Consider the following 21448-nt stretch of genomic DNA (forward strand, 5'->3'; position numbering starts at 1 on the left):
ATTAAACAAGCAAAAAGGGGGGTGCGGAAAGGCTTGTGACACATCTCGCCACCGTCCATCAAGGTAATAAGAATTATAAAATGTGTAAATCCCGGGTTAAAATGCGAATCGCGTGTGATTTGTAAAACCTACAAGAGCCAAAAATGTTGTTTCGAGGTTGTTGATGGTCGTTTTCTACGTCAAAATATTGCGGACGTTCAACGTAAGCCACATCGCAAAAGGGGGGATGGATTTGAGACAAACCACCTTATTTGTGGGACAGCTTCCGGGTGACAACTCAGGTGGGGTCCACCCACTCAGTATTTAGTGTAGCCGACTCCATCATCGTGAACAGTTTTAATGTGTATATCGACGACATGTCCCCTGTTGTGCTGTTCCCAGACGTGTATTTTGGTTTTTAACCAATCACATTTCACCCATAATTTGTTATAAGGGTCAACAATCTACCTGGACGCCTTCACAATCAGTTCTGCGGGCCCAACTGCATCAAATGGGTTGATCTATCTGTTGCTCTAGCCAATCAGATTTCGAATTAGCAAATCAAAAGGCAACGCCTTCTTGAAGGCGTTGGTCTATGATTGGCTAGTCATTAGTCAATCATATTTTACGAACATTGCTCTGATCACAAGCTGCTATGACAAGCGCGTACAAAGCTAGCTAGAGCTAGCACACTGTATCGTTAGCGAGATGCAAAAGCAAATATATTATGTTGATTTAATAGCGGTTTTGTCAACCCGCAGTGGCCGAAGGACGAGAAGAAATTGATTTGGCTGGAGATTTACTGTTAAAGCCATTTTCAAGACGGACTTGAAAAAAGGACATCATTAAGAAAGGCCGGCCATTAATTTCCTGGCTAATGGACACTCTAGTGGACTTGTAGTAAATCACACCACTTTTTTCAATTTGTTCAGTCTCAGTAAATGTATTATTATCGTTATTATTATTATTATAAGCTGGATATAACCCCCCACACTCCAAATATTTTGGGACCCCCCCACAACGCATAAATTAGATTTTGAATGTAAACAAACACCAACTATTTCAATGCATCAATGTATGCTAGCAAAATGTATCCTATGATTGGCTATCTATTAGCTTTTTATTAGCTATCCATTAGCTAGCTAAGTATTCGCTGGCTCAAATTATTTTGAAGTACAACACAGTGCGTTTACGTTAACACTCTTATTGACGTATCGGTTTGCACGTCAATGTTTTGTCCCTGTCACCAAAACATATAGGAAGGATCCTTTCCTCACACGAGTGACCTTAATTCGAGACCTCGGGATGAAGTCATAAAACCCGTACAAGCAACTAGAACAAGTTCGCCAGAGCTCTGTAGAGATGCGGTGACCCCCGTTCGGATAAAAAAAATGCTTGATCTCAGCCAGAAGGGGATTAAATAAAGGAAAATAAGTGAATGAGGCTGTCTGCAAGTCAAAGCGGCCAATGGCGCGTTCGGGCTTTTCTTGTTGGTAAACATGACGTCTTTGATGATCTTTTTTTTTTTTTTTACACAAGACTCAACACTTACATGTCTGTGTAAGCTCTCAGATCCATCGATGAGGTTTCTTCAGCCGTCATTTGTACTTCTTATCCAAAAGGCTTTGTCAGCTAACTAAAACATTTAATGTTAAAAGAAAAGATCAGGGAATGAAACTAAAAATTCTGAAGATACTAAAAGGAGAGGAGTAGCAGTACCTTACATTGCAGCGGTTTCTGAAAAACTACGAGTCCTTTTCCAACACAAAATTCCTACTTATTTCAAATCGATAAACACTAAAATTAGTGCATCCAAAAGATAGGCTGCCAAAAAAAAAAAAAAAGTAATGTAGTTTATTCAATACATTGTAAAAATGAAAATTGTAAAGAGCAATAGATTGGGGAGACTAAACAAATTCTCAAAAAAGACTATCTACATCACAGGGATAATACTAGTGGGCCTCAATCTGCAGTACGTATGCACTAAAAGCTAGCAACCACTCATTTGACGACAATGAGGTTAAAATCTTAGTGAAAGAAAATAGATGGTTTGAAAGGGGAGTAAAAGAAGCTATTTTCATAAAACAGCAAAACCCTTCACTAAATCGCCATGGTCGGGTGAGGTTTAATTTGGATCGTTCGTACAACTGACTTCTTAGACCACATAGGCTTAGTTATGCTGATGAGGTGATACCAAAGCAAATGGGGCAATCAGGCCATTCGTAGACCCCGTGGCACTGTTATCGGATGGGCTTGGATTTGCCAATGCGGGCTTCACGTACGCGGGGGGGGGGGGAAATGAACTCCAGAAAGTCCGCGGTGTCTCCCGGCATGTTATTATTATTATTATTATTATTATTATTGAGTGAGATCAGAGCATAAATCATCAAACTAAACATTCAAAGCCGATTTGCATCTGTTTTCGGTTTGAAAAAATACCGCAGGAAGCTGCAAATGTACTCAAATGAGCGACATGGCTTCCTTTGAGGCCACGTTCACTGTGACGGTTTTCTCGTAACTCATTTTTATTCAAGCACGGGAGATAATTATTCACGCTAACGTATTATTTATCAATTAAAAATCTTCCGAGTAATTTCAAGAGTATTCCAAAAACAAAAGGCATGATTTTGGGGCAGTTCCAATATTTAGGGCTTTTATTTTGATACCAGACAAACATAATTACAATGACATTTTTATCATGTATTCATTTTCCATGGCATATTTTTTGGTTACATTTGACAGAAAATCGTTGAGAATTAGTGAGGTTATTTTGTTTTATCTGCCATCTGTTCATCTCAGGGGTTTGAGAGGGCGGGGCGGGGGGGTTGGTTCCCGGTATGAAGGATTACAACCGCCAGATCTAATCTAGCACAGAGGGACAGATTAATGCTGAGATACTTTATATGATGTCTGTATGTTTAATGACGTATGGCTTTGTTCTATACGTCACGTGTCTTTCGCTTACGAGAAGACCTTAGAGGAGAACTTAATATGACTGCACAGATTTGACGATATAATTGAAACTAAAAATCTGGAGATAATGAGTAATGTATGACAGATAGAATGTGATACGCGTTTAAAAAAAATACTAATAATTAGCAAAACCACCTTATAAAGTGAGTATAGGATTCTATTGTATGTACAAGTCTATTCTGTACATTTTTAAAATTCAATCAAATAGACAATGTTTTACATAAAATAAAATTTAAAAAAAAAAACAATGGGAGACAGTAAAGTGGGTTAAAGCATTCACGGGTGTTGTCTTCACTTCTTTGACATCATTTGGACAAACTCTGCAAAAACAGAATGGACAGAAATTTGATTAGACACGTTTTAAAATCTTTCTATCTAGCGACCGAGCTCGCGACCCAATTAGCGAGCTAGCTAGCGACCCATCTAGCGAGCAAGCTAGCGACCCATCTAGCGAGCGAGCCAGCGACCCATCTAGCGAGCTAGCCAGCGACCCATCTAGTGAGCTAGCGACCAATCTAGCGAGCTAGTTAGCGACCCATCTAGCCAGCTAGCTAGCAACCCATCTAGCCAGCTAGCTAGCGACCCATCTAGCCAGCTAGCGACCCATCTAGCAAGCGAGATGGCAACCCATTGAGCGAGCTAGTGAGCTAGCTAGCGACCCATCTAGCGAGCGACCTAGCGACCCATCTAGCGAGTCAGATAGCGACCCATCTAGCGAGCTAGCTAGCGACCCATCCAGCGAGCCAGATAGCGAGCCAGCTAGCGACCCATCTAGCTATCGACCTAGCTAGCGACCTATTGATCCAGCTAGCGACCTCTCTAGCTAGCAACCTCGCTAGCGACTATTTATTTATCTATCTCCTTATTTATGTATCTATTTATTTGTTTTATTTGTTTATTTATTTTTACGTATGTTCTTAGCATGTTCTTGATTCTCACCTTCAAAGTCAACAGTGCCGTCCCCGTTGTTGTCCACTTCTTTGACCATTGCTTCCACTTCTTTGTTGCTGGTGTGTTCGCCCAGTAATTTCAACATGGCGTGCTTCAGCTCATCCGACGTGATCGAACCATCGCCGTCGATATCAAACTGTAAGAGATAATCGGGGAGGCATTCAGTGCCGAAGATGGACCGCACGGAACCGGCTGAGCTCACCTCTCTGAAAGCTTCTTTCAGTTCTTTGAGGCCAATCATGCCAGCAGTTTCCGCCAGTAGCTTGGGGCTCATAAGTTCCACAAAGTCCTCAAAGTCCACCCGTCCTCCCACTGCGTTGACATGTACATGTACGCATCAAAAATCAGTTCAATATTGGGCCCCCTTTGACCTTATACCACATTTCAGGCTTCGAACATAAATGTATAAACTGTCTATCCATCCACTATGTGACCCTTATCCAAGGTCAGGTCGCGGGGTCAGAAGCTTCAATATGGAAGCCCAGACTTCCCTCTCTCCAGCCACTTCTTTCAGCTCTATCTGGATAGTAAATATATAGCTAGCTAGATAGACATCCATCCAGCTAATAGATTGCAAATAGCTAGCTAGCTAGGTAGCCAGCTAGATCGCTGTGTTACAGCTTCAACTGTTGCTATATAAATCAATATGTATCGTATTGAATTGTATTGTATTGTATGATGTAATTTCCCGGTTCTTACGGTTCATGTTGATGTTTTGGCTCAGTTCTATCAGTTCCATTTCAGTTGGCATGTAGCCCATCGTCCTCATCAGGTTGCCCAAGTCTTTGCAGGTGATGAAGCCATCTTTGTCTTTGTCAAACTCCACAAAGGCCACGCGTAATTCTAGAGAGCACAAAGGCGAGAGGGCAAGAGGTACAAAAGTTGTCCTGTGATCCAAAATCTCCACGTGGGGGTAGAGGGGGTGTTCAAAACGTGAATTACCTTCTACCTCATCGTGAGTGAGAGCTCTCTGCAAAACAAGAGGGATGTGCAGAAATCAGGGCATCGATTTAAAGGACAACCGACACCATTTTTTTGTTTCCTAACTGACATCAGAAAATCGTTTTATAGCATCTAAAATACCCAAAACATGCAGGCTGATATTTTTAGTCAAATGAAAAACACAAATAAAAATGACTTAAAGTGTACCAAAACTGCCACAAAATGAACTTGGAACTGGGCAGATTCAGAAAGTCCCGCCCCCTTGTTTGTGACATCACTACTGGTCACACACTGCCTTGCTCCAGAATCAAAACAATGGCTTCAGAGAGTTCAGATTCGGAGAAGATGCTTTCTTGTTACTCATCAAGTTATGAATAATTCAAATAGTTCTGAAGAGTAAAGTATAAATGTTTGCAATCGATTAAAAAAGTTCTTCCGTCTGGACTCCAAAGTAGCGTACAGAAAATGCACAAGATGGCGCATAAGCTCTGTTGAAAATGGGCTGATTTATCTGCTGGGAATTTGTGTGTCAACTTAATACCTTCTTTATGCGTTTTACCGCAATTTTAACTTTTAACTCAGAATTATGACTTTGAACTCAGAATTCTGACTTTTAACTCAGAATTCCAACTTTTAACTCAGTATTCTGACTTTTAACTCTGAATTCCGACTTTTAACTCAGAATTCTGACTTTTAACTCTGAATTCCGACTTTTAACTCAGAATTCCGACTTTGAACTCTGAATTCCGACTTTGAACTCTGAATTCCGACTTTGAACTCCTAATTCCGACTTTGAACTCTGAATTCCGACTTTGAACTCCTAATTCCGACTTTGAACTCTGAATTCCGACTTTGAACTCTGAATTCTGACTTTGAACTCTGAATTCCAATTTTTAACTCTGAATTCCGATTTTTAACACAGAATTCCGACTTTTAACTCAGAATTCTGACTTTTAACTCAAAATTCCAACCTTTAACTCAAAATTCCGACATTTAACTCAAAATTCCGACTTTTAACTCTGAATTCCGACTTTTAACTCTGAATTATTTGTTTACATCTACATTAAACAAATCCAAGCACAGCGGTTCAATGATTAATATAATAATAATATTAATATTACACACCATCAAAATAATAATTTGACAAATGAAATTAGATTTGATGCCATTTTTTTCTTCCTTAAAAACAATTTAAGTAGAAAAAAGTGGCGTTGACTTACTTGTCGGTTTTTCGCCCCTCGGAGGAAGATGCAAGCTTGTTTCAGACTCATGCTGTCTCTGCTTGCGTTAAAATGCCCGAACGTATATGGGATACACGACGCCACGTATGTAGGTTAGCATGTATGCCGTCTTTACATGAGTGTAAAATGTTATCGCGAGTGATGTGTGTTATGTCCGAGAGGAGGGATGAAGTCTCCGACGGATTATCTCCGCCGCTTTGGTCTGGAAGAGAAATACGGGCTTAATGATGCAGAATTACATATATGTGATCTTTTGAGGCTTTTTCTCTACAACACAATTTTATATATTAATAAATTTCCATCAATGTATGCTTTTAACATATAACCACATCATTTTTACGACCAGTACTTCAAATGGGTTTCTAAAGTAGACACTTTTCGCGATTCGTTGATAACAAGTCATGAAGTGAGTGAATCAGAAAGTACTAAAATACATCAGATACTTTGACAGAGTCAAACAGTGGACATTTTAAACATTGTGCTGGAAAAAAATACAAGTAAAATAATTATAATCAGCAAAAAACCCTCCCATAACAAAAATGAACATTCATCAGTGTCATCTCAAATTTATCTTTAACTATCTATCTATCTAGGTCGCTAGCTAGCTAGGTTGCTAGCTAGCTAGGTTGCTAGCTAGCTAGCAACCTAGGTAGATATAGTTAAAGATAAATTTGAGGTGAAACAGATGAACTGATGAATGGTAGCGACCTAGCGACTTAGCTAGCCCGCGACCTAGCTAGTTATTTATCTATATCTACTTATTGCATCTACTTACTTATTCTATGTACTTGTTTATTCTATCTCTCTCTCATTTATTCTACCTACTCATATATTCTCCCATAAGTTTATTCATTTGTATGTATTTTCATTTATTTTTCCTTTATTGTATCCATTTATTTTTATTTATTCATTTACTTTCATTATTTTTTATGTATTTATTTATGTATGGACTATTTATTTTATTATGTCTCCATCAGTTCATTTACTTGGTTTTATTCGTATTTATGTTACTTCCGGGTTGGCGCGTGTGGCTACCGCTGCTCACCCACAGAAAAAAATAACCTGTGACTGTAAAGTGTCCTCGAGAGTTTTGAAAGGCACTTATAAATGAAATGGGTTATTATTATTATTATTATCTATCTGCTCATTTATTCGATCTACATACTCAATAATATCCATTTATCTCTCGGTAGCTAGCTAGCTATCTTCCCATCTAGCTATCTATCTATCTACAGCTTCATCTGTTGTTTAAGATCTATATAAATCAAACAATGTATATATGTATCTATCTATCTAGTGACATGTATTTATTTATTACATTTAAAACAGATGCAAAGCAGTTATCATGCCAGAAACGTCATTTCAGACAAGTTGAGCGTTTTCACTTCCCAAACATATCTTCGGACGGCACCTCTGGGACGCCACCTGCTCATGTGAAACAGGAACCAGAAAAAACACCCTTGATCCGAAACAGCTCGTCTGGTCTTATGCCAACGCCGCAGATGTTCTTTGCAATTTGCAAATACAGATCGGTCGTCTAAAATAGCACATGGAGTGGCACTATGCAAAGTGAAGACCCTCCCACCCCGTTCCTCATGCGCTACAAAAACTTGAAGTCAGGCACGGCAGAATAAACGCTCCCTTCGGGACACTTGCATTTGCAATCATGTTCTGCGTGCTTGCGCTCATGCTGCTGGCCGCCGTTTCCAGTAAGTGGCAGCCGCGATAACCTTTGACTCCTCATGCCCAACATGTAACACGCTATCCTCCGTAGGTGTCGACTGCGAAAAGTTGAACCAGCCGCCATCTTTGACTCTGCGGTCCGGTCTGGGCTTTGACATTGCCTGCCATGTGTCTTATTCGATTACGGTCTACAACACCGCCTTCGTCAGGCAGTTGGCGGGGAAAGGACTGGAATGGATCGGGAACATAAGAGACACCGGGAAATATTATCTGAAAAAATCCCTGGGGAGCAAGTTCAGTCTTAAAGTAAACTCGTCCAGCCAAATAGTAACGCTAAATGGACAGAATATGCAACCTGAAGACACATCTGTGTATTACTGTGTCAGAATTCCACAATAATACAAACCATCAGGAGACCTGCACAAAAAACTAACAATCAGAAAAAAAGAGAGAGAGAAACAAAAGGGAGGAGTTCTTGAGCTGATGGAGCGAGAAACTTTGTGTTTCATGGAGCATGTGATAAACGCCCACTCAGTTGGGGGCAAGCTTGATTGTGCATACATGGCATCTTCAAGGACAACCGACACCATTTTTTTGTTTCCTAACTGACATCAGAAAAACGTTTTATAGCATCTAAAATACCCAAAACACGCAGACTGCTATTTTTACACCAATAACACCAATAAAAATGACTTAAAGTGTCCCAAAACTGCCACAAAATGAGCTCGGAAACTGGGCAGATTCAGAAAGTCCCGCCTCCTTGTTCGTGATGTCACGTCAGGATACCCTCCCTCATTTCAAGATCAGATTAACTCCAGACCCATATAATTTAGGAATCAACTCGTTTTTCTGATAAAAGAAAATAACCTATGGTTTCTTACGGTGCATTGAATGTAGACCTAAAACTCAATAATTCTGTGGATGCTGGAATTCCAGTGACAATGACAAAAACCCTGGCACAGGAGTGGACACATTTTTGCACATCGTCTGGCAGTGAATGAGTTAATTCAAAAACAATTTCAAGTGACCCTAGGAAAACACACACAGACACACACACACACACGCACGCACAGTCGCGCGCGCACACACACACACACACACACACACACACACACACACACACACACACACACACACACACACACACACACACACACACAGACACCAAGATGAATCTCAATTATGATCTGTTCAAGAGTTCAAAAGGCATGTTACGTTTGATCAGTTTATTTTATTATTATAATAATAATAATAATAATAATAATAATAATAATAATAAAAATCATTTATAAGCACCTTTCAAAACTCTCAAGGTTACTTTACAGTCACAGGATAAGTTTTTCTGTGTGTGAGCAGCGGCAGCCACACGCGCCAGCATTCACTCAACCCGGAAGTAACTCAAAGATAGAAAGCTAGCTAGCTAATAGATAGCTAATAGATAGCTAATAGATAGCTAATAATAATAATAATAATAATAATAATAATAATAATAATAATACATTGTATTTATAAGGGCCTTTCAAAACTCTCAAGAACATAGCTAACATAGATAGCTAGCTAGCATAAGCTCCACAACAACAAACACATCATTTTAATAAGTGAATATGTATATTTGGGATAATATTGTTTTATCGACCCTTATATAGCTAGTAAAATAGTTATATAAATGAATATCTATATTTGGGATATTATTGTGGAAAGAGCAGGAAAATAAATTGCTCCCACGTCATCCTGAATAATGAAAAATATCAATAAATAATGAAAAATTCCACAATGCTATTCCATTTCATTTTGTGCTTGAATGGCTCTTAAAATTCTCTCTTTTGAAAATAGCCTGACACAGGTTGCAGCTGTGAGGTTTTTGACAGGGTGTGTGTCACTGTGAATTCGGCTGATATCTAACAGTACACAGTGCCACACATCATAACAAAAACATGTGATCATCTGGTCGGATTTTGTTGACAGAATGTGTCCAAAATGTCACACATTTCTTCACAGACTAATGGCAAGATTTTTTTTTAAACTGGGCAGTCGGTGGGGGCACACCCTGAACCGGTTGGCAGGTGAGTACAGCTCACACTTTCACCTTAGGATCATTTTGAGCAAGGCTGTCAGTCACTTTTTGGGTTACATTGAATTCGAGGAACCCATTATAATCTGAGACCTTTATAGGGAAGTTACGGTAAGAATAACATCAAAATACAAAGTTATTTTTTAAAGATAAGTGTATTATCCATTGAAATAATGCACATTTATTGAGTAGCTCATTTTTTATATTATAATTATATTGTGTTAAAATGCCTGGATCAAATTTGATACTCAAGTTAAAAATAAAATCCCCAAATTGTAATTTCACTTTTAATCTACATAATGGTCACTGAAATACAAACACACACTATTTTGATGGTTTAATTCATCTAATTGATTCCCCTACATATTACATATCGAGCGCACATCAAATTATGAATACAGACACTCCCCAACTTACGAACGAGATACGTTCCGAATGGTTGTTCCTGTGGTGAATTCGTTCGTAAGTTGCTTCAGTGCTATATTTTGTATGGAATGTATGTTTAAGGCTTATATAAGTGTGTTTAATGTCTGTATACGTGTGTTTAAGATTTGTATGAGTAACGTGTATTGGTTTGTATTGAAAAATAAACATTTAATAAAATACTGTATATGCTCGATCAAGATATGTACTAGTACAACTGGAGAGAATACTACATATGTTAGAAAGAGAAAGATAGAGACACACATAGTATGTACATGTACGTAATAAGATAAATAAAATGAAGTTTAACTTACTTTTGGAAGATGTACTCGAAGGCCCGCTAAATTAGCAGCGGCTTTAGCTTGAAGCTCTCGTTAGCATTCGCCCCAAGCATTAAGGTTGGCCGCTTTATATCCGGGCATCGTCTTCTCCTCACGGCTAATGTAGGTCTTCTCTGGCATTTTCTTCCAAAAAAACACCCGTTTCGTCGACATTGAAGACCTGTTTAACCGAATAGACACCTTCCTTAATGATCTCTTTCAACACGTAGGTGAATCGATCGGCAGCCTATTTGTCCGTAGGTGCTCTCACAGCGCCTCACGTCGGCGAAAAGAACTACTCGGAAATACATATGCGCAATACAAAATCAAATTTACAGCATTTCTGTCTAAACATTTTAACCCAAGTGACAGTTACGGGAGTTAAGTCAGTGTTTTGTGTTTGTAAACTGCCAGCAAAAAGTTCGTATGGACCGTTGTTCGTAACTCTAATGTTTGTAAGTAGGCGAGCTAACTAGTTTTCAAATTTGAAGTAGTAAAATATTATATTTACTGTTATTGTGGTTCACATTCAACAATTTCAAACGATGATTCGGACTTTAGCTAGCATCATGGAATTTCACAAGTTTGATTTGCTTTTGCGGGACGAATAAATGATGTGGCGGGCCAGATTATTATTATTTGGCCCATGTGATTTAGAGTGTTCAATCAGACTGCCAAGCATGTTTTTTGAATGTGGACACCCGAAAAAATAACCAGGTATGGGGGGAAACTGGCAAACTCCACACAGGAAGTCCACAATGAGGATGATGGGTGGATTGGGGATGATATTTATATAGCGCTTTTACAACAGCTACAGCTGTTACAAAGCGCTTCACATAATAGTCAGCACAAAGCAAAATAATAAACACAACATGAACATAAAAATATGGACAGTTGTGCTATTTTAACTACTTTACCCATTGTTTTATTTTGCTAGCATGCAGCGTCGACGCGTGGGTACCAATGCCCGAGACCGTGGTCAAAGTGACGAGTGGCAGAAAAACAACAACACAGACACGCCAGATGTCAGGAAATACTTCTCAAGGAAGGTGATCGAGAACCGCAGTACAAGAATATTTCTGGTCGTTGTTTTCCTGTGTGTGTTTTTTTAAGGGTACGGTATTAGCATTGCCTACAGCTCGCTCTGTATCGCAGTGTAGCTACTTTGACTACTGGGGCTCTGGAACCCAAGTTACAGTTATGGAAGGTAAGTTATCAGGTTTTTTTGTGTTTGGAAGCTGCCATATGAAATATGAAAGAGGAAAAATGTTGTGCTTTGTTTTTAATGTGTTTTGTGTTAATGCATATTGATTATTCTTTCCGGTTGAGGAGTGAAAAGTAATATTTAAACACGGTAAGTACTGAATGTCAATTTGGTTTTTGCTTGCTTTTTTATTTGTTGTGTTTCGGGTTTTTTTATTATCTCTCTATAAGCATTACTGAAAAAAAAAAACATTTTTTTAGCATTTATTCTTCAATTATTTATTCGTTGTGTGTCATATTATTTGTTATTTTAGTTTTTTTTTTGTTCTTTTGACTTTAAGACGGTGCCGCGAGAGTAGCTGCCTTTCCAGCAGCTCATGTATTTTGTTTTTCTACTTTCATTCCTTTCATCACTTTGCTGCTGTGAAATGTAAATGTCTCCACTGCGAGACTAATAAAGGCAAATCCAATCCAATTATTCCTTCTATGTTGCACAGATGTGACATACAGCATTTTTGGTGCCATTTTTATCAATTCATTTTGAGCCCTAAGCCATGAAAATAAGCCAAGAAAAATACATACTATGGCTTTTTATATACTCGATTTCCGGTTTCACCAATCTTTCTTATGTAATCATTTTTTTTATTGTCTTTTGAGTAAAATGTCAGTTTATTAATGTTTGTTCAGTCCTGCAAAATGCTTTTATGAAAGATGATGTGTTGCGAATGAAATTAGAAAAAATAAAAAAAAACAATTCCCCTAATCGACCACCGTTTATTTCTGTTCCTTTGCCAGGCCCATCAATCAAACCGACCCTCTTCCCTGTGATGCAATGTAGCTCGAAAGCAATGCTCAGTCTCGGCTGTCTCGCCACCGGCTTCACACCTTCCTCCCTGACATTTACCTGGAGCAAGGACGGCAGCGTCTTGACTGACTTTAATCAGTACCCCTTGATTGTAAATAACAAACTTTATACGGGGCTCAGTCAAATCCAAGTGAGGAGAGATGACTGGGATAACATGGCCAAGTACCGATGTGTTGCCAAACATTTGAACTCAGATGTTGACCTGACCATCGCCAAACCTGAAGGTAATACAAAGATTGTTGTTGTTTTTTTTTAAGCAAAAATTCATATGAATTTTCAAGGAATATTTGTTGACGGACCGTGCATATCACTCCTAGGCCTTCAGTAGTGCTACGTCTGAATTAGTCAGCTGCAAGTGTGGTGTGATTTACTACACGTCCACTATAGGGATTCCGTGGGCCAGTGAATAACTTGTGACTTGAAGAAAATCCAGTCATTAAGCAGTTTGAATTTTTACTATGAACGTGTGGATTTATGAAAACATCGTAAAATTACAATATTATTTGCTATTTTTGTTAGCTTCGGAGCTGTCCAACCTTTCTTAATGATGTCCAACCATTCTTGAAAAGTGCGTCTTGAAAATGGCTTTTACAATATATCTGCAACCAGATCCATTTCTTCTCCTCCTTCAGCCATTGCGGGTTGACGAAACCATTATTAAATAAACACAGCAATATATTTGCTTATGCAGCTCGCTACATATACAGTGTGCTAGCTCTGGCCAGTATGCTCTTATCGCTAGCGGCTAGTGATACTATGATTGGCTGGTGACTAGCCAATCATTAGATTAGCCAATCATAGTTTGCAAAAACTCCGACGTTTTCAGCGCCTTCGAGCAGCCCTTGGGTTGTCAAGTCGAAATCCGGGGCCTGCGCAACTGATTGTGAAGGCGTTCAGGTAGATTTCTGGCCCTAGTAACAAATGATGGCTGAAATGTAATATAATAATAATAATAATAATAATAATAATAATAATAATAATAATAATAATAATAATAATAATAATAATAATAATAATAATAATACATTTAATTTCTAAGCGCCTTTCAAAACTCTCAAGGTCACTTTACAGTCACAGGATACGTTTTTCTTTGGGTGAGCAGTGGTAGCCACACACGCCAGCGTTCACCCAAACCTGGAAGTAACAAAGTAAAAAAAATAAAAAATAAACTCTTTAACATCAGTCCGTGATTCAGATATTTTTAGGCCAGCAGAGAAGGCTTTGCAGGCCCTGACGCCCCACCACTGCTTCCTGCATATTTTTTCTTTGTTTGTTTTTCAGACCCCTTCATATTACCTACAATGAAAGTGTTGGCCACTCCCGATGGGCAAGACGAGATATCCTTTGCCTGCTTTGCCAAAGATTTTTTCCCCAATGATTATGGGTTCAAATGGCTGCGCAACGGGCTCTACATCTCCAACAAAATGGACGAGATCAAGACCCCTTCTATCTCCCGGAGGGGCCCAGGTGGCACGCTGCTGTACAGCGCCGCAAGCTTTCTCACGATCGCGCCCAACCAGTGGTCACCTGACACCAACATCACGTGCGAGTTTCAAGGGAGAGGCGCGCGCCGAAATGTTTTTGCGGCGGCATATTTGCCCCAGAAGTGTGACTCCAATTCATCTGGTAAGAACGTTTTAATTATGGTTTTTGTTTTTGTTTATTTTGCGGGGGAAGAGGGTGTTGATAAAGCGCTGGTCAGACCTCTGGCAATGTTTTTCCCTTCCAAAAGGGGGCAGTATTTACCTTTTGTCCAAGTTATAGCTTTGTAACAGCTTCAGCTGTTGTTAAAGCGCTATATAAACTAATATGTATGTTTTGCATTGTATTTTGAACAGCCACCCTCATTTCAAGCTCATATAACTCCAGACCCATATAACTTAGGAATTAACTTTTTGTTTCCTGATGAATTAAGAGAGTCTAAGGTTTCTTATGCTGCAGAATATGGAGTTTTAGGACTACATAAATAATTGTAGTCCTAAAACTCAATATTCTGGGGGTCCTAGAATTTGAGTGAAAATGACAAAAACCCTGGCACTAGAGTGGACACATTTCTCTCTGTGTCTTTGTGTTGTCATACTATTTGTTATATATATATATATATATTTTGTTCTTTTGACTTTTGTTTATGTAGACATTAGTAAGAAATATTGTGCTAAGTCAATTGTCTTTGTCTTTTCTGTAATACCGTACAATTGCTATCTGGCTGGCTGGCTCGCTATCTAGCTGGCTAGCTATTAGCTATCGACTGGCTTGCTAGCTATACCTTTCTCTGTATTTGCCTTACTATTCTATCCCAGTTATTTCCGGGTTGAGTGAATGCTGGCACGTGTGGCTGCCACGGCTCACCCACAGAAAAACTGATCCTGTGACTGTAACGGTGTGACTGACTTTTAGAGTTTTGAAAGGTTGGCTACTTAGCTAGCTAGGTAGCTGGCTACCTAGATAGCTATTTATTTGCTATCTATATGCTATCCATTTGCTACGTAACTAGCTAGCTGGCAACCTAGCTAGCTATCTATTTGCTATCTATTTGCTATCTATTCACTATCTAACTAGCTTGCTGGCTACCAAGCTATCTATTTGCTATCTAACTAGCTAGTTGGCTACCTAGCTAGCTATCCATTTGCTATCCATTTGCTATCTATTTGCTATATATTCGCTATCTAACAAGCTAGCTAGCTATCTATAAGTTGTCTATCAGCTACCTAGCTAACTTTCTATCTATTTGATATATTTCGCGTGTGGCTGCCATTGCTCACCCACAGAAAAACTGATCCTGTGACTGTAAAGTGACCTTGAGAGTTTTGAAAGGCGCTTATAAATGAAATGTATTATTATTATTATTATTATTATTATTATTATTATTATTATTATTATTATTATTATTATATCTTTGCACATCGTCTGGCACTGAATGAATTCTTTTAAAATGAAGTACCTCCAATGTAACCAGCTTCAAAACGTGTTGGCAAAAATTGCAGTTTCTACAGATGTTAGCTACCCTGACCTGGGTGTACACGTGAAGATCATGGGCCCCGCACTGGATGAGATGTTTTTGCACAAACGAGGATCGTTGATATGTGAAGTCCATATCAACGAACCGACCGTGAAGAGCATTGTATGGGAGCACATGGATGGCAAGAAAATTGCTGATACCTTGGTATCCATCGAACCCGGACAAACGGGCGTATTTCACACTTTGCTTGATATCACGTATGACGAATGGAGATATCTTGTTAAGTACAACTGCGTTGTGCTGCGTCTAAATACGAAGGACTTGATGAAGGTATCCTACCAAAGACATTTCGGTAAGAAATCTTTCACTCATGATCAAAAGTGTATGTGTGTGTGTGTGTGTGTGTGTTTGTATGACTAGTCTTGTGAGGACCACTAACATTTTATACCATACTTAGTGAGAAGATTTTTGACAAGTGAGGACCTTTTGGCCGGTCCTCACAAGTTTTTCCATTCTAAAGGCTTCTAGAGGATCTATATGTGCATCTGTCCTCACAAATTCACCCAAAATGATTTTTTGTTGTGTATTTTCATTTCACTCGGATACACACACTTTTTACTCACTGTTTGTGTTTATGTGTGTGTGTGTGTGTGTGTGTGTGTGGTTAATGAGAGGAAAAGGTTCATACCACAAAAAGTAAAACGATATTTTAACCAAATTCACTACAGGGGCGAGATCTTTGAATGTAGCCATTCAGAAACCTCACTCCTGCTGTTATTTTAGTTTCAAGTCCACTTTTTATTTATTTGTTTTTAAAGAAGTTGAAGTAGCAAATAGGGTGACATTTAGTGTTAAAATGGAACACTAGTTCTTCTCTAAACTTATCAGCAACGGTGGTCCTCACTCCTTATCTGCAGTTATGCGGACCTCACAAACCGTTGAAACAGGAATGTGTGTGTGTGTGTGTGTGTGTGTGTGTGTGTGTGTGTGTGTGTGTGTGTGTGTGTGTGTGTGTGTGTGTGTGTGTCTGTTTGTATGGCTATTCTTGTAAGGACTGCTATGATTTTATACCATATATAGTAAGGACATTTTTGATAAGTAAAGACCTTTTGGCCGGTCCTCATAAGTTTTTCATTCTAAAAGCTTCTAGAGGGTCTATAAATGAGTTGAAGTGGGAAATTCAGTTAGAGGGACATCTAGTGTACAAATGTAACACTCGTTCTTCTTTAAACTTATCAGAAAGGGTGGTCCTCACTCCTTATCTGGAGTTACCCGGACCTCACAAAAACGTAACAACAGGAAGGTGTGTGTGTGTGTGTATATGTCTGTGTGCATGAGTTGATGGCCTTTTTTGTACCACGAGTTTGCACATGTTGTTTTGCCCTTCTTACAGATCAACCTTTAAGGCGTCCTTCACTTTTTATGATGGAGCCAGTGGAAGATTTAAAAACAAACACGGTTACCCTGACTTGCTTTGCCAAAGGCTTCTTCCCTCACCATATTCTGCTGACCTGGCTTGTTAACGATGAGCCCATTAGCCCCGCCTACATGCAAAGCACCACCAAACCTGTATTAAATCAAGGCACTTATTCAGTCTATGGTCAGTTAACGGTCAGCCTTGATGAGTGGGAAAAACGTCACCCGACCTACAGCTGTTTGCTTTACCACGAATCTCTGGGCCACAATTTCATTTCCCGCAACATTGAGAGCACGTTCTGCCGACGTGGGACCGACTTAAGAATCCCAAATCCTTAATTGCGCAAGACTCAGTAGTTGTCTTCTGTGTCGCTCCGTCTTCTCCTGTTTGCTCTTGGATGTATGCTGTTTTGTTCATTCACATTTTGCAGATTGAAAATCCAAATAAAAAAATCAAAAACAAAACTCACGTAGCAACTGTTATATGTTGCAAGCTGTCCACGTTGTCTTTATTCCGAGCAAATATTCATTGTTGGATGTGTGTTGGAGAATCACAAATGTACACGCACACACGAATTTGTCAAAAAATGTCCTTACTGCATTTGGTCTAAAATCATAGCGAACCTCACGAAAATAGCACACATACACACACACACACCTTCCTGTTTAAATATTTTTGTGAGTTCCAGGGAACTCCAGATAAGGAGTGACGACTACCCTTTCTGAAAGGTTTAGAGAAGAACTAGTATTACATTTGTACACGAGATGTCCCCCTAACTGCATTTCCCACTTCAACATCTTTATAGACCCTATAGAACCCTTTAGAATGAAAAACTTGTGAGGACCGGCCAAAAGGTCCTCACTTATCAAAAATGTCCTCACTAGATATGGTATAAAATCATAGTGGTCCTGACAAGAATACCCGTACAAACACATACACACACACACACACACACACACACACACACACACACACACACACACACACACACACACCTTCCTGCTTGAACGTTTTTGTGAGGTCTGGGGAACTCCAGATAAGGAGTGAGGACTACCCTTTTTGAAAAGTTTAGAGAAGAACTAGTGTTATATTTATATTTATTCAAAAATGTCCTCAGTACATGTGGTATAAAATCATAGTGGTCCTCACAAGAATAGCCATACAAACGCACACATACACAAATAATGGAGCCTTTCAAAGGCCACTCAGTATCTCCAGTCCTTATTATCATTTTCAATGACATAGTCAAAATTTCATGGTGGCCCATTGGGCTTTAAAGCCTTTTGAAAAACAGTACCGAGCGACCGGTTTGAAAATTGATGAGGTAACCAAAATATTGTCAAGGAACCACAGACTAGCTGTGTTTGAGGAGTCATTGATGGGAAAAAAATGGCTACGTTAGTTAATTTCGAGCTTTCACTGAATTCATCATGTGCATCCATTAGACTTCCTTGTGGATACAAATGGCCAATGGAACAATGGCGTGGACGCCGAGGAAGATATCACGGGGGGCACAGCGCTAACCTTCATCCTCCTCTTCCTCATCACACTACTGTTCAGCATTGGAGTAACTCTTTTCAAGGTACAGTGATACCTTGGCTTACGAACTTAATTGGTTCCCAGACAGTGTAAGGCGAAAAGTGTGTATCCCAAAAATGAATTTCCCATAGGAAGCCATTAAAATGAGAATAATCCGTTCCCAGGTACCCATAAAACAGAATTTTCTAATGTTCTAAGCCTTAAAACTACACAAAATATACCTTATTTTATGTAGAATAAATGTGCTATGGTATTATAATTAAAGAAATAAACTGTACTGCGTAATAAAGTCGTTTTATTTACCTTTGTGATGGTCGTTGATGGCTTGATGGAATGGAGTGGCTGGTTTCATCAGCATTCAACACCCGCACACAAGCCATATGTACACTTGATGCAAAAAGCTATTAACCCAGCTAAACGAGTGTTCTTTCTGTGTTAAAGTGCCAATAGCCAGCCAGCAAGCCAGCGAATAGCCAGTTAGCAAGCCAGCCAATAGGAGGCAGACGACTGGCTATTGGCTGCCTGGCTCGCTGTTGGCCGACTGGCTAGCTATTGGCTGGCTAGCTAGCTATTAGCTAGATAAAAAGCTAGCTAGCGATGCGCTAGATGGCTTTTTATCTGAGTTATTCCAGGTTGAGTGAATTCTGGCGTGTGTGGCTGCCGCTGCTCACCCACAGATAAAAACTTATCCTGAGACTGTAAAGTGACCTTGAGAGTTTTGAAAGGCGCTTAAAAATGATATGGGTTATTTTTATGATAAGGACTATGATGATGACGATGATGATGACGATGATGATTAGGATGATTTTTATTCTGAAAATGGAGATTCATTTTCTTCATTTTCTTTTCAGGTTAAATGAAAAAAACAGCTATTGCCTGTATAAATGGTATCCTACTGTAAATGCATACCATATGTAAGTAATGTTATCGTTGTTGTTGTTTTATACATACAAGTACATTTTCTGTATGTTTGTGTTTGCGTGTGTATTTGGGTTTCAGTCCAATTTGATTGAAAATGAAGTAAATTTTCAAAATAAAACTAATAATACGCTTATATTGTTTATTTTGGTTTATGGTTCATTTTTTACAATTGAAAGTAGTACATGTATTCATAGAATAGTATTCTATGAATACATTACAATAGTGACCTAACGGGAACACAACTGCAGTGGTTACAACTGTCCACTAGAGGGAGCCAAAGCTCAAACATGAGCATTTGAAAGCTTCATTATCACCTGAGATGCAAAATAGAAAATAATTTTAGGTTTAAACAGTCCTACGCCAGAGTATTAAGAGAAACATTCCATTTTCTTTTTCTTCTTCTTTTTTTTCTTTCTTTATTTTTTTATACAACGTCTGCATATTTATACACAAGTATGTACACACTCCCACTATGTAAACACTGTCTGTGTTTTGTGTATATAGTGGGTTGATGGAATTTCCATCAGGGACGGATGACACTATGCACATCCAGGATCACTATTGGCTAGCTGCGGAATAATTTGCTTCTGTCTGCATATGATTGGCTGGGGAGCTGATGGGAGCCTGCCCAAATCAGTGACGCTGTTGCTGGGATGCAAACACAGCATATGGATGCCAACCCAAAATGCCAGGGGGCCGGCATTTGGCAAGCATGGCATCAGGCCCGGCAGGCTTCCTGAGACTGGGTCACTGTCTATGACCGCCAGAGTGTCCCATACTCGTAACAATATGAACTTTGATCATGCACGCTATCGAATTCTTTTCCAAATGTGCGGCCATGAGTTAGAAATATGGTGAATTGGGGTTAAAAAGTTGTAAAATGTTTTATTGATCATAGAGCAGTCTGCTTGGGGGGAAAAAATAACTTGATAATTGATGGGAATAAAAGACACACCAAGAATTTTAGAAGTGGTGGGCCGTCAGGGCCTGCAAGGCCTTCTCTGCTGGCCTAAAAAATATCTGAATCACAGACCAATGTGAATTATGTATATATTGGATTGGATTGGATTTGGATTGGATGTACCTTTATTCATCTCGCAATGGAGAAATTATGAAAGGAAGAGGAAAGGAAAGAAAGAAGTAGAAAAACAAAATACAGGAGCTGCTGGAAAGGCAGCCACTCTCGTGGCACCATTTTGAAGTAAAAAAAAAAAACTAAATAGCAAATAACATGACAACACAAAGACACAGAGAGTCATTCATTCTTCATACTGCTGAAGATGGAGGTCACTGATTCGCTGTGGCGACCCCTTGAAGGGAAAAGCCGAAAGGAAAAGAAGATATACAGTAAAGTCTCGTTATATCGATATTCAAGGGAGTCCGAAAAAATATCGATATAACCGGGACTATCGATATATCCGACCCTGTTTGCATGTAATTTTCTCCGTGCGTGCATAGAAATAGTATCGATATAACCGGGACTATCGATATATCCGATATCGATATAACGAGACTTTACTGTATATATATATATATATATATATATATATATATATATATATATATATATATATATGTGTGTGTGTGTGTGTGTGTGTGTGTGTGTGTGTGTGTGTGTGTGTGTGTGTGTGTGTGTGTGTGTGTGTGTGTGTGTGAAGAGGAGTCCAGACGCCTCAAAATTAAACGAAAGGACTTCTTTAATCGATTGCAAACATTTATGCTTTCCTCTTCAGAACTATTTGGATTGGATTGGATATGCCTTTATTAGTCTCACAGTTGAATCACATTCATAACTGGATGAGTAACAAGAAAGCATCTTCTCCGAATCTGAAGCCATTGTTTTGATTCTCCAGCAAGGCAAGACGTCCTGGCGTGACGTCACGAACAAGGGGGCGGGACCTTCTGAAACTGAAACTTTCTGAGGTCATTTTGAAGTACTTTTTGGGACACTTTAACTCATT

The 21448-nt window shown here is 39.1% G+C and overlaps 2 protein-coding genes across 5 annotated transcripts; one reads left to right on the plus strand and one right to left on the minus strand.

Annotated features, from left to right (window-relative positions):
* The first annotated feature begins 7 nt into the window (after nt 1–7).
* Nucleotides 8–19584, plus strand: ighd (immunoglobulin heavy constant delta). Of its 4 annotated transcripts, none has more exons than XM_089018230.1 (8): nt 7689–7795; nt 7861–8154; nt 9653–9673; nt 11740–11790; nt 12582–12875; nt 13933–14277; nt 15636–15962; nt 18473–19582. In XM_089018230.1, exons 1-8 carry the CDS (start codon nt 7753–7755, stop codon nt 18616–18618), a joined length of 1521 nt encoding a protein of 506 aa, XP_088874356.1. In that variant the 5' UTR covers nt 7689–7752; the 3' UTR covers nt 18619–19582. The 4 variants fall into 4 exon arrangements, with proteins under 4 accessions (XP_088874357.1, XP_088874356.1, XP_088874355.1 ...); XM_089018229.1 differs by lacking the exon at nt 18473–19582 and adding an exon at nt 17004–18437; XM_089018232.1 differs by lacking the exon at nt 15636–15962 and having other exon boundaries at nt 18473–19584.
* cabp5b (calcium binding protein 5b) lies at nt 1894–6131 on the minus strand. The gene is made up of 6 exons (XM_089018399.1): nt 6066–6131; nt 4846–4873; nt 4603–4746; nt 4106–4215; nt 3892–4039; nt 1894–3272 (listed from the first exon to the last, which is right to left on the minus strand). The coding sequence occupies exons 1-6, from the start codon at nt 6114–6116 to the stop codon at nt 3244–3246; spliced, it is 510 nt and encodes a 169-aa protein (XP_088874525.1). The 5' UTR covers nt 6117–6131; the 3' UTR covers nt 1894–3243.
* Nucleotides 19585–21448: the final 1864 nt, after the last annotated feature.

The sequence above is a fragment of the Hippocampus bargibanti genome, linkage group LG17 (genome assembly GCF_051943395.1).
Source record: "Hippocampus bargibanti isolate YZ-2025 linkage group LG17, ASM5194339v1, whole genome shotgun sequence".
Taxonomy (NCBI): domain Eukaryota; kingdom Metazoa; phylum Chordata; class Actinopteri; order Syngnathiformes; family Syngnathidae; genus Hippocampus; species Hippocampus bargibanti.